General features: G+C 68.0%; 3 protein-coding genes across 3 annotated transcripts in view; all 3 read left to right on the top strand.

Moving 5' to 3' along the window:
- Positions 1 to 7: 7 nt before the first annotated feature.
- LOC146595448 (B-cadherin-like) lies at positions 8 to 4,851 on the top strand (the record flags this gene model as incomplete). Its single annotated transcript, XM_085305755.1, has 11 exons — positions 8 to 101; positions 2,195 to 2,370; positions 2,454 to 2,600; positions 2,720 to 2,875; positions 2,954 to 3,098; positions 3,180 to 3,355; positions 3,448 to 3,576; positions 3,809 to 3,994; positions 4,069 to 4,313; positions 4,399 to 4,541; positions 4,628 to 4,851. Coding segments are annotated over 11 exons (1,821 nt in total), but the record flags the coding sequence as incomplete, so codon positions are not given.
- A 2-nt stretch (positions 4,852 to 4,853) lies between these two features.
- Positions 4,854 to 10,279, top strand: LOC146595447 (cadherin-1-like; the record flags this gene model as incomplete). The annotated part of the gene is made up of 14 exons (XM_085305736.1): positions 4,854 to 5,009; positions 5,166 to 5,297; positions 5,528 to 5,683; positions 5,758 to 5,902; positions 6,051 to 6,217; positions 6,581 to 6,709; positions 6,845 to 7,030; positions 7,122 to 7,366; positions 7,558 to 7,700; positions 7,818 to 8,042; positions 8,190 to 8,411; positions 8,491 to 8,621; positions 8,829 to 8,972; positions 9,045 to 10,279. Coding segments are annotated over 14 exons (2,394 nt in total), but the record flags the coding sequence as incomplete, so codon positions are not given.
- Positions 10,280 to 11,853: 1,574 nt separating this feature from the next.
- Positions 11,854 to 12,084, top strand: part of TANGO6 (transport and golgi organization 6 homolog) — a 38,124-nt gene continuing 37,893 nt past the window's right edge. Inside the window, exon 1 of the mRNA XM_085305754.1 lies at positions 11,854 to 12,080. Within this exon, the coding sequence (XP_085161880.1) occupies positions 11,854 to 12,080 (227 nt within the window). The remainder of the gene's footprint in view (positions 12,081 to 12,084) is intronic.

Raw genomic sequence — 12,084 nt, 5'->3', positions numbered from 1 at the left:
CGGCGGGGGGCTCGGCCCGCTCCTGCCGCTCCTGCTGCTGCCGGCCGCGCTCACCGCTGCCCCCGGGGGCTGCCCGGGGCTCGCCGCCCACCTGCGCCGAGGTAAGCGCGGCCGCCTCGCCCCGCAGCGGGGGCCCGGGGGTCCGGTCCGGGTCCGAGTCCGGGTCCTGGGCGGCCCCTCCGCGGGTTGGGGCTGGCCGTGCGCCGCGGGCTGTGGGGCTGCCTGTGCCCCCTGGGTTGGGGGGATGCGCTGCGGGGCAGGCTCTGCCCTCACCGGATTGTGGCTGGCACCGGCCATGGGGTGTAGTGGCTCTGCCCCACCCTGGACTTGGGGGGGGGGGCTGGGGGGCTGGCTGTGCCCCCTCGTGTTATAGGACTGGGCTGTGGGGTGAGTCCCCTCTAGGCTCTTGTGCCCCTTGTGCTGTGGAGCTGTCCCTCTCTGGGGTGCAGGGCTGGCTGTGCCCCCTGTGCCATGGGGCTGTGCCATGGGGGCTTGCCCCCCCTGGAGTGTGGGGCAGGCTGTGCCCCCCAGGCTGTGGGGTTGTGCTGTGGGGCTAGTCCCCTCTGGGCTGCGGGGCCAGCTGTGCTCCCTGGGCCATGGGGCGGTGCCATGAAGCCGGCTCCCTCCGGGCTCTGGGACCAGACGTGCCCCCCAGATGGTGGCCCCAAGGCCAAGTCATCCAGCCCAGCCTGCGATTTGTAGCTCCGGTGCCGGCTCATCCTGGCACCAGCAGCCTCCGGTCCAGCCTGGCATGGGGCCCTGGGGCGCCCGGATTGAGCAGTGTGCGGCTAGGAGCCGCCAGGCCCGCGGGTGCCCGCACTGTGCCAGCGATGGAGACGGGCGCCCTGGCTGCCCCGGGGCTGCCGTCCGCAGGAGCAGCGGCGGCACCCGGCTCCGCCGGCTGCAGCAACGTCCGGTCCAGCTGCAAACCCCACTGCAAGCGTGGGGACGGGGGGGGCTCACCTGGCTCCGTCGTCGGGGCCCTGGGGCGCAGCGAGGTGACGCGGGCTGCCCACCAACAGGCTCCCCCGGGACCAGGCTGCCGGGGCGCCGGGCTGGGAGCCAGCGCTCGCCGAATGGCCGCGGAGCGCTGAAAGCACTCGGCCTCGCGTGCTGTCGGGAGAGGCCTGGCCTCAGCCGGCCTCGGACGTTGAGCACCGCTGCAGCTCGCCGAGCCCGCGGGAGCGAAGCGCCGGGGCGGTCGGTGGGCCCCACGCGGGGCTGGGGGCCGGGGCTGAGCATGTGGCTGCAGCGCAGTGCGCTGGGGTCGCCCCGCAGCGGGGCCCCGCGTGCTCGTGGCGGCTGGAGCCCCTCCGGCCCCGCCGGTGCCAGCCGCGGCACCGTGATCGGGGGGGGGGCCCTCGGCTCTGCCCTGGGGCCGCCAGAGCCGGGGCCGGGCGCATCCCGGGGCGCACGGCCTCCCCGCGTCCCAGCCCTGCGCCCCGCCGGAGCCACCCGCGGCCGCCGGGCTCCCTCCCTTCCCCAGCTTGGCGCCGGCCCGGCAGCCCCCTGGGCGGCTGCCGGCAGAGCCGGTTTATCGCCGCTAATCGCGCAGCGCGGCGGCTGCAGGGGAGCGGGGGGCAGCGGGGAGCCGGGGGGCGGCGGCGGGACCCCCCAGCCCCAGGGCGCGATGCGCAATGGCGGCAGTGGGACGCGGTGGGGCACGGCTGGGAATTCCCGTCATCTGCAAAACAAAGCTGCTGCCAGGGCTCGACCATGCCGGGGGGCTGGATCCCGCCCCGGCAATTGGCTTCAGCCGCGGCCGGCTCTAATCCGGATCACGAGGGCTCAGCCGGGAGCGCGTGGGAGCCGCGAGGACGTGGCCCGAGGCGCCGTGGGCTGGGCGAGCGGGTGGTGCGGGGGACCGCTGCGCCCCTTCCCCGGCCGGAGGCCCCGGGGTGATGCCGTTTGCCCAGCGGCCAGCGCAAAGTTGCGTTTGGGGGTCTGTGCTTCCCGCTTACCACCGTGGTTTGGGGGCCGGGACGTCCCACTGGGGCTTGGGGCAGGTGTCCCCGCAGTGCCGGCCGGGCTCATCTCCCCCCCCCCCCCAGGACTCGGGCGTCCGGGGCAGGCCCGGGCTGGGCTAGCAGCTCATCCATCGCCCCCGGCTCTCCGGGCCCCTCCCCAGCTGCTCGTGCCCACTGGGGGCCGGCTGCGGAGCGCCCGGCCGGCCCTGACCCCTGCCACCTTGCAGGGAGCTTCGGAGACCGGCCGCCGCAGCGGGGGACGGAGCACTTCGGCTTCGGGGCGCCGGTGGCCGGGACGGTGGTGGCGGGACGCCCCGGGGAGCCGCACAGGGCGAGCGGGACGTCCGCCGGGGATGCCGCCGGCCGGCCCCTCTCCACCCCGCTCCCTGGGTGCTGCCCACAGGTATCGCTCCCGGTGTCCGGGACCCCCCCCCCGCATGGATGCCCCATGTGCCCAGACCTCACCCGGGCTCTCCCTCCCCGCAGGAGGCCGGTGCGGGACCCCGGGCCGACGGGCCGCCGCTCCCCGACGGGCCCCGCTCCCCTCTGAGGAGACAGAAGAGGGACTGGGTGATCCCTCCCATCAAGGTTCCCGAAAACGAGAGGGGCTCATTTCCCAAAAGGCTGGTTCAGGTACAGAGGGCATCTGCCCGGGCAGGGGGTCTCGAGCTTCGGGGTGGGTCTGTGCATCCAGGGCAGGGAGATGCCGGCTGTGCCCATCCCCCTCGCATCGAGGCTGCATCTCCCTCCAGATCAAATCGAACCGAGACAGAGAGACAAAGATCTTCTACAGCATCACGGGGCAGGGGGCGGACACCCCCCCCGAGGGCGTCTTCACCATCGAGAAGGAGACGGGCTGGATGAAGGTGACGCAGCCGCTGGACCGGGAGCACATAGACAAGTACCGCGTAGGTGGCGGCCGGGGGGGGGGAGGCGGCGCCGCGCCGGCCGGCGCCGCGGGGCCGCTCACCGCTGCGTCCCCGCAGCTCTTCTCCCACGCCGTGTCCCAGAACGGGCGGCCCGTGGAGGAGCCCATGGAGATCATAGTGACGGTGACGGACCAGAACGACAACAAGCCCCGGTTCGCCCAGGAGGTGTTCAGGGGCTCGGTGCCGGAGGGCGCGTTGCCAGGTAGGGGCCGGGCACCCCGGGACCGTCCCACCGGGGGACCTGGGTGCCCGTGCCCCTGGCGAGGGTGCCACATCCCGCCAGGCACCCCCGTGATGTACGTGAACGCCACGGACGCCGACGATGCCGTGGAGACCTACAACGGCGTCATCGCCTACTCCATCCTCGGCCAGGAGCCGCGGGAGCCCCACTGGCAGATGTTCACCATCAACAGGGCCACGGGCACCATCAGCGTCATCGCCAGCGGGCTGGACCGTGAGGTGGGTGCTGGGGGCGGCGCGGGGCTCCGCGCGCCACGCCGGCCACCACGGGGCTGACGGTGTCTGTCTGTCTGCGTGTCCGTCCTTTGCAGCGTGTGCGGGAGTATGCGCTGACTGTGCAGGCGGCCGACCTCGACGGCGACGGGTTGACCACCACGGCGCTGGCCGTCATTGAGATCACCGATGTCAATGACAACGCCCCTGAGTTCGACCCCAAAATGGTAACGTGGACCAGGGCACCGGCCTCGTGCACGGGTGCAAGGGTGGGGGTGCGTCAGCCTCGTGCAGGGGGTGCGTCAGCCTCGTGCACGGGTGCAGGGGGTGCGTCAGCCTCGTGCACGCTGCAGATGTGCCCCCATGCCAGACGGCCGCTCCAGGTGCGGGACAGGCCGGTGCAAGGGGCACGGGCCGGGGCGGCGGTGCCCGGGCTCTTACCGCTGCCCGCCCCCGCAGTACGCAGCGGCCGTGCCGGAGAACGAGGCCAGGCGGGAGGTGGCCCGGCTGGCCGTGACGGACCTGGACGAGCTGGGCACACCGGCGTGGCACGCCGTCTACTCCATCGTGCGCGGCAACGAGGGAGGCACCTTCGTCATCACCACGGACCCCGCCAGCAACGAGGGTGTCCTCAGGACCGCCAAGGTGCGTGTCGGCGCCAGGCGCTTGGCCCCCACAGCCGCCGGCGCCGGGTGCCGACGGCCGGTCCCCTCCGCCAGGGTCTGGACTACGAGGCCACGCGGCAGTTCGTGCTGCACGTGGCGGTGGCCAACGAGGCGCCCTTGGCCGTGAAGCTGCCCGTGGCCACCGCCACGGTGACGGTCAGCGTGGAGGACGTCAACGAGGCGCCCGCCTTCGAGCCGCCGGTGCGGGCGGCCCGGGTGCCCGAGGACGTGCCGCTGGGGCACCCCATCGCCGCCTGCACGGCCCGGGACCCCGACCGCGCGCAGGCCCAGAAGATCAGGTGAGCGCCGGGCGGGGGGCGAGGGCGGCGCGGCCCCACCACTGCCGCCGCTGCCGTCCCCCCACGGCACCCCGTCCCCACGCAGGTACCTGCTGGCGAGCGACCCGGCGGGCTGGCTGGCGGTGCACCAGGAGAGCGGGCTGGTCACGGCGCACGCCCCGCTTGACCGCGAGTCCCCCTTGGCCGGGAACGGCACCTATGCYGCCGTGCTGCTGGCCGTGGACGATGGTGAGCGCCCGCGTCCCGGTTCGGCACGGGGAGGGGGGGTCTGGCGGCTCCTTGCCCGCTGCAGCACGGCTCCCCGCTCCCCGCAGGCACGCCGCCGGCCACGGGCACCGGCACGCTGCTGCTCACCCTGCTCGACGTCAACGACCACGGCCCCGTGCCCGAGCCCCGCGCCATCGTGCTCTGCAACCGCCGGCCCCAGCCGCAGCTCCTCGCCGTGGTGGACCCGGACCTGCCCCCCAACGCGGCGCCCTTCCGCGCCGAGCTGGCCCACGGCTCGGCGCACAGCTGGGCCGCCGAGGTCAGCGGCGNGTGCGCGGAGACGGCTTCGTCTTGGCGAAACGGCCCCTGCAGCTCCACGGACGTGAAATCACGTTCTCCGTCCACGCCTGGGACGCGGCGGGCGGGAAGCACTCGGCCCGGGTCACCCTCGGCAGGCGGAGGCGGCACGAGCAGCACCAGCGCCCGCCGGTAAAGCGCCGCGCCGGCCCCGCTCCCGGGGCGCCCCTCGCCCTGCCCCGTGCCGGGAGGAGCGCGCAAACGGCGCGGCAAGGCGCCGCGGGCGCCTCCGGGCGCTCTGCCCGCCCACGCCCGCCGCGGCCCCGGGACGAGCTCCTCTCCCTGCAGCACGCGGCACCCGACGCGCTGGCCTTCCCCGAGCCTGGCCGCGGCCTCCGGAGGCAGAAGAGGGACTGGGTCATCCCCCCCATCAACTGCCCGGAGAACGAGCGGGGACCCTTCCCCAAGAAGCTGGTGCAGGTATGCGGTGCCTTGTCCCTGCACAGAGCACCGGGTCTCCAGGGACTGCTGTGCTGGACGTGGTGCGGGGCCGAGGGTGCCCCTGCTCCCCCCTGGCTGTCCAGCAAGGCTGAGCGCGCCTCCGAGGACACCGCGTCTCTGGAGGCACCTCCCCGGCGTTGGCCGCTCCACCTGGAGCACCATCTCGGAGCAGGGAGTCCCTCTAACCGTCCCCTCCGCCTCGCCGACAGATCAAATCCAACAAGGACAAGGAGACCAAGGTTTTCTACAGCATCACGGGGCAGGGGGCGGACACTCCCCCCGTGGGCGTCTTCACCATCGAGCGGGAGACGGGGTGGCTGGAGGTGACRAARCCGCTGGACAGGGAGGAGATCGACAGATACATCGTGAGTCGGGTGCCAGGGTTGGGGCGGGACCCGGCCCCGGGTCCCGGTCCCGGCTCTGACCACGCGCCTTGCAGCTCTTCTCCCACGCTGTGTCGGCCAGCGGGCAGCCCGTGGAGGACCCCATGGAGATCATCATCACAGTGACCGACCAGAACGACAACCGGCCTGTGTTCACCAAGCAGGTCTTCATCGGCTACATTGAGGAGGGCGCAAAGCCGGGTATGTGGGCTGCACGGTGGGGACTGGTGAGATGTGGGGCCCTGCAGCCCAGCTGGGCAGGACACATGGAGACGTGAGTTGCAGCCAAGCAGATGCCAGCAGGATTTGCCCCGCAGGTGAAACCTCTTCTGCTTGTCCCTCCACCCAGGTACTTCCGTGATGACGGTGAACGCAACGGATGCGGACGATGGGGTGAATGTGGACAACGGTATCATCAACTACTCCATCCTCAGCCAGGATCCACCACACCAGATGTTCACCATCGACCCGGTGAAGGGTGTTATCAGCGTTATCGCCACGGGGCTGGACAGAGAGGTAGGCTCCACACTGTGGCCGACAGGCCTGCGTGGTGGCTCTGTACRGCGTACCTGGCAAGGCAGTGGGGTTTGCTGCAGGGAGCTGGGGGACATTGGAGCACTGGGTATGGTCARTTTGGGGACACACTGTTGCTGTGTCACCATCTCCTGCTTTGGGGATGTCTAGGGCCCCAAGCCCAGCAGGAGTCTGCACTGGGGATGTTGCAGGGGAACCCCAGCCAGGGGATGCTGGAAAGCATGCCAGTGGGGACAGCCATGGCCAGAGAAGGGTGGACAAGCAGACAGAGACTKGCCCAGAGAGGGGTCTGTGGGGACAGGCTGGACCCATCCCTGCTTTAACCATGATGATTTCGRCTTGCAGAGCACTCCCAACTACACACTGATCATCCAGGCAGCGGACCAGGAGGGCAAGGGCCTGACCACCACAGCTACGGCCATCATTGAAGTCACCGATGCCAACGACAACACTCCCATCTTTGACCCCACCATGGTACCTGCCCCCCTACTCACACTGGCTCCTGCAGGGACTACAGGGCACCTGRGTCCTTGGGTCACCAGGGAACAAACCCTACTGCTGCGGCAGCTGGGACCACACAGGTGACCAGGCCTGTCTCCCCTCTTGCAGTACGAGGGGACAGTGGAGGAGAACAAGGTAGGGGTGGTGGTGGCCCGTCTGAAGGTGAAGGACCTGGACATGCAGGGCTCCCCTGCCTGGCGAGCCGTCTACCACATCAAGAGTGGGGACCAGGACAACGATTTCAGCATCACTACCGACCCCAAAACCAACGATGGCATCCTCAGAACTGCCAAGGTGGGTCGTGCCGCCACCTGGCTGCCTGGAGATGGATGTCGTCTCCGTGGGATCTGGGGTAACACCGGTGCTTTTCTCCCGTTTCACCCAGGGCCTGGATTATGAGATGAAGAACCGATATGAACTCGTGGTGGGGGTGGAGAATGAAGTCCCATTGACTGTGTCCCTCCCCACCTCCACGGCCAGCGTCTTGGTGATAGTCAGAGACGTGAACGAAGCCCCCATCTTCATGCCCCCTGTCAAGAGGGTGGAGGTGTCGGAAGATTTGCCTGTGGGGCAGGAGGTTACATCCTACACAGCCCAGGACCCAGACAAGGATCAGAGACAGAAAATCACGTGAGTGTGGGGACCCTGTGCACCAGCTGGGGATCACGCTCTTCCCAGGCTGGGGGAAAGCCAAGGCACCCCAGCGTGCAGGACTGCGGGCCCGGCACTGGAGCAGTGCAGGTGCCCATGGGCCAGCTGCTGGCTGCTGGAGGGGGCGCGGTGGGGCTGAGCCCCCCTCATCACCCCTACGCTCGCCCCAGGTACCGGATGGGCAGCGACCCCGCAGGGTGGCTGGCCATCGACCCTGAGAACGGCATCGTCAGCGCTGCCCGGGCGCTGGACCGGGAGTCGGCGCACACCCTGAACAGCACCTACAAGGCTATCGTGCTGGCCGTGGACAGCGGTAAGGCGCGCGCCCTCCCCCGCGCYGCAGGGCACGTCCCGCTGGGTGCGGGGGCTCCCGGACGCCCCCGGCGCCGCCGTTTTGCCCAGGCGCCCCGCTGAAGCCTGCGCTCTGCAGGGGCACCGGATGCCACCGGCACGGGGACGCTGCTCCTCGTGCTGCAGGACGTCAACGACAACGGGCCCACGCCAGAGCCCCGCTTCTTCGACATCTGCAACCGGCGGCCCGAGCAGCAGACACTGACCATCGTAGATAAGGACCTGCCCCCCAACACCTACCCCTTCCAGGCAGTGCTGGAGCATGGCTCCAGCTCCAACTGGACTGTCAGCGTGGCCGGCCAAGGTAGGTGCCACGGGGACGTGCCGAGCAAGGGCAGGTCCCAGCTGGAAGAGTGAGAACCAGATGGGTATCCCAGGGAGCTCGGCGCCGAGGGTGTCCCCCGCCCTGAGACCCCAGGCCTGGCTCCTAGCCCATTTTCTCCTGCTTCAGATCTGTTGGTCCTCAACCTGGTGAAGGAGCTGGAGCCGGGGGAGTACAACATCTTCCTGAAGCTGACGGATGGCCAGGGCAAGGCACAGGTGACCTTGGTCAAAGCCCAGGTGTGCGAGTGCGAGGGGGCAGCCAAGAACTGCGAGTGGCGGGCGATGCCAATTGAAGGGCTGGGCGTCCCTGCCATCCTGGGCATCCTGGGGGGCATCTTGGCGCTGCTGAGTGAGTATGGGGCAGCGGGGGATGGCCGGGGGGGGGKGGGGATGGGGCCGCCCTGACGCCGCTGTCCTGCTCCCCGCAGTCCTGCTGCTGCTGCTCTTGCTCTTCGCCAAGAGGAGGAAGGTGGTGAAGGAGCCGCTGCTGCCGCCCGAGGACGACATGCGGGACAACGTGTACCACTACGACGAGGAAGGCGGTGGTGAGGAGGACCAGGTGGGTCGGGCGCGGTGCGGGCTGTGCCCCGTGGCTCCCTTTGCCACAGCCATGATGGRTGTTTGGGATGCTCAAGGTCCCCATGGATCTGTTCATCCCCCTGGCTCCCTGCCCACCCGGGGGTGGTGGCTCCAGCCTCCCCTACCTAGAGAGGTCCCGCTGGTGGCCCACCATCCCCTCGTGTCCCCCTGCCCTGTCCCCGCACAGGACTATGACCTGAGCCAGCTGCACCGGGGGCTGGACGCCCGCCCCGAGGTCATCCGCAACGACGTGGCCCCCCCGCTGATGGCAGCACCCCAGTACCGGCCCCGGCCCGCCAACCCCGACGAGATCGGCAACTTCATCGACGAGGTGAGCCCCGTGCCCGCGTCCCCCCGTGCCCGCGTCGCTCCTCCTGCTCACGCCGCCCCTCTCTGCCCCCAGAACCTGAAGGCGGCCGACACGGACCCCACGGCCCCCCCCTACGACTCCCTGCTGGTGTTCGACTACGAGGGCAGCGGCTCGGAGGCCACCTCGCTCAGCTCCCTCAACTCCTCCGCCTCCGACCGCGACCAGGACTACGACTACCTCCACGACTGGGGCAACCGCTTCAAGAAGCTGGCGGACCTCTACGGCGGCGGCGAGGAGGACGACTAGAGCCCCCTGCCGCCCCCAACCCAGGTGGCCRCCACAGCTCATGTCATTTCAGACCCCCAGATTTAGGCCAGCATGCCTGCCCTGCCCCAGCTGTGGGGCGGGCAACCAAAATCTCCTTGGACCCCCTTGGACCTGTCATCTCTGTCCCCCTCCTTCAGCTCAGGGYGGTGGGTTAGCAGGGCTGGAGGGGGGCCTAGCCACTTCCAGCTGCTGCTTCCTGCCCTGGTGGTCCCCACAGTGGTCCTGCAGTGGTCTCCATGGTGGTCCCCATGGTGGCCCAGGGTGTCCAGCTGAGGGACGCGCTTGGCCAYACTGAGCCACAAAAACTATGGTTGCACCCGGCTTTCCTTTGGGACCTGCCCTGACACCAGCCCATCACCTTCTCAGCTTGGGCGTAGAAGACGTGGCCTCACCCCATGCACAGAAAGTTCCTCTCCGCGTTGTTTTACATATTTCCCTTCTGCTGCAGTGGCCGGACCATGGGCCACACCAGCCCTCCTGCTCCGTGGGGCTCCCAGCCCCCATTTCAGGTCCCAAAATTGCCACCGTGCTGGTGACCTGCCATGAGCGGCCTGCCGGGATGCTCGCCAGGGAAACGTGATGGTCCCAGCGCAGCCGGACATTGTGCCTTTGTGTGAAACTGCTCATGCGTGTGCCGCAGCGGGGAGAGGTGGTCCTAAATGCGCAGCCTAATGATGTGCCATTCTTGTTACAGGATGCATGACAGAGAATTATATTTGATATGGGAGTTACAGGCAGATTTCTATTTTTCTGTATACCTGATTAAGATATTTCCTTCTGTGTCGTGGAACATGTAATTGTGCGGTTGATGAAAGGTGCTTTGGAAAATCCAGTGGCTTTACTTCGATTTTAAACTGTATGTTTAGCTGTCATCATATTTTGTACTTTTTATTATGGTAAAGGGAGGTGATGTGGATTAGGAGACCAGCAACAGTCTAGTGTTAATTTGATCATGTTTTTATACAAAATTGAAAGAATAAATTGTTTTAAGAAAACCAAAAGCCCTTTTCTTGTGTGCTGGGCTCTGTTAGTGTCACCACACCTGTCTGTGCTCTGGAGCCGTAGAGAGGCTGTGGTCTAACAACTCTCCCTCACCGTAGCCTCCACCAGCAAGAGCAAAGGGCTCATCCAGCCACGCAGGTGGGTGGGAGRGCAACAGAGCAATGCCCAGGCACGTGTGTTCTCAGCACCAGGGAATGTGAAGACACTGGGATGGAGCAAATAGCCTGGGAATGGTTTYAGCTTGCTCCCGAATCCTCCCAGGAAGAAGGTGCAGAAGATTGCCTGAGAAACAGGGCTTGCRGCACAGTGTCTTATCGTGGTGGCTGCACCCTGTGTGCTCAGTGACTGGCACGGTGCCCTGCCCTGCTGACCCACGCAGGCAAAACAGCAGCGGCAAGCCAGTGAGTAAGAGGCAGCTCACTGATGTTTGCCCAACCTGGTGATTGCTCCGACCTCCCTTTAGCAGCTTTACCTTGTAAGGAAATACAACCTCTGAATTACATGACCCGCTGCATGCTTTTCGACATGCCGCAGCCTAGAAAGTAGGCAAAGGGTTTGCAACCATCCTGGTGACAGTGCTAGACATGCAAGGTGATAATGTACAAGCTTTGCAATGCCCACATCATCTATCCCTAAATCAGTGTCTGGGCCACGGCTCTAACTGCAGGCTGTAGCTCCCACCTTGCCCACCTCCCCCACATGCTGAGTGGGATACCGCTTGCTGCTCAGGCTGTCCTTTCACTGACAACACTGCTGGCTTCTCCTTTCTCAAAGTCGCTAGCTTTTGCTGGATACTGGCTGAACAGCCCACACAAGCCCTGGTGTGGAGGAGCCCCATGTCCCTGGTGGCTGAACCTTCCCCAGACACTRCAGCCTGATCTGCTGCCACTGAGATTTGGTAGCAATGGCTCCAGTCTGCACAGGCATGTTGCTCCTCACCTCCGTCTGCAGGAAGAAACACTGATAGCCAGRGATTTTTCCTGAAATACTGCACTGTCTGGTGGGGTTGCTACTGCTGGCACCCATGACCAGTGGGATTAGAGACACCCACACCACAAGCCACCCCGACGGGCAGGACAGGCCTGGCTGGGCTGGTTAGGGGACAGCCATGCCCCAAGCGCACCCTGCTGCGGAGCGCAGAACCCCAAACCTGGAGCGGGCAGACACTGCTGCTAGCGGCGCGGGGGACACCAGGCCCGGGGTGCGGCAGTGCTGTGCACAGGCAAGGTGGAGGGGAGAGGGTGGCCTGCCYGCACCGGCACTGCGGTAGGACCCACAGCACACACCGGCCGGCGGACAGAGAGCCCAGCGAGCTCTGAGGGCACCCCAGGCTGTGAAGGACGAGGAGCGAGCAGCCACGGCCTGCGTGGGGAGGCGGGCGGATCCGGTCAGCCCGCGGCCCAAGATGGCGCCGCAGGCCCGGCGCAGGCGGTGCCCGACCCTCCCAAAATGGCGGCGCGCACCCGCCGCGCACACCCCAAGATGGCGGCGGCCGCGCTCCTCCTCACACGCCAGCCCACAAGATGGCGGCGGGCGCGGCCGCGCTCCACCCTGCGGCGTCGCCCCTCCCAAGATGGCGGCGGCCGCGCTCCTCCCCGCGGCGGCGGCCCCCAAGATGGCGGCGGGCGCGCCGCCGGCGCACGGCGACATGGCGGCGGGCGTGGAGGTGGAGCGGGTGGTGGAGGCGCTGGAGCTGCTGCTGCGGCAGCCCGGTGGGGCCGGTGAGCGGGGCGACGGCGACGACGACGAAGACTGGGCGCTGGAGACGCTGCAGAGCAACGTGGCGGCGCTGGAGGAGCGGCTG

Source organism: Rhea americana, unplaced genomic scaffold, assembly GCF_003343005.1.
Source record: "Rhea americana isolate MKP2758 unplaced genomic scaffold, rheAme1 scaffold_226, whole genome shotgun sequence".
Lineage (NCBI taxonomy): Eukaryota > Metazoa > Chordata > Aves > Rheiformes > Rheidae > Rhea > Rhea americana.
The sequence above is the reverse complement of the archived record's forward strand: the minus strand, read 5'-3'. Positions and strand labels throughout refer to the sequence as shown.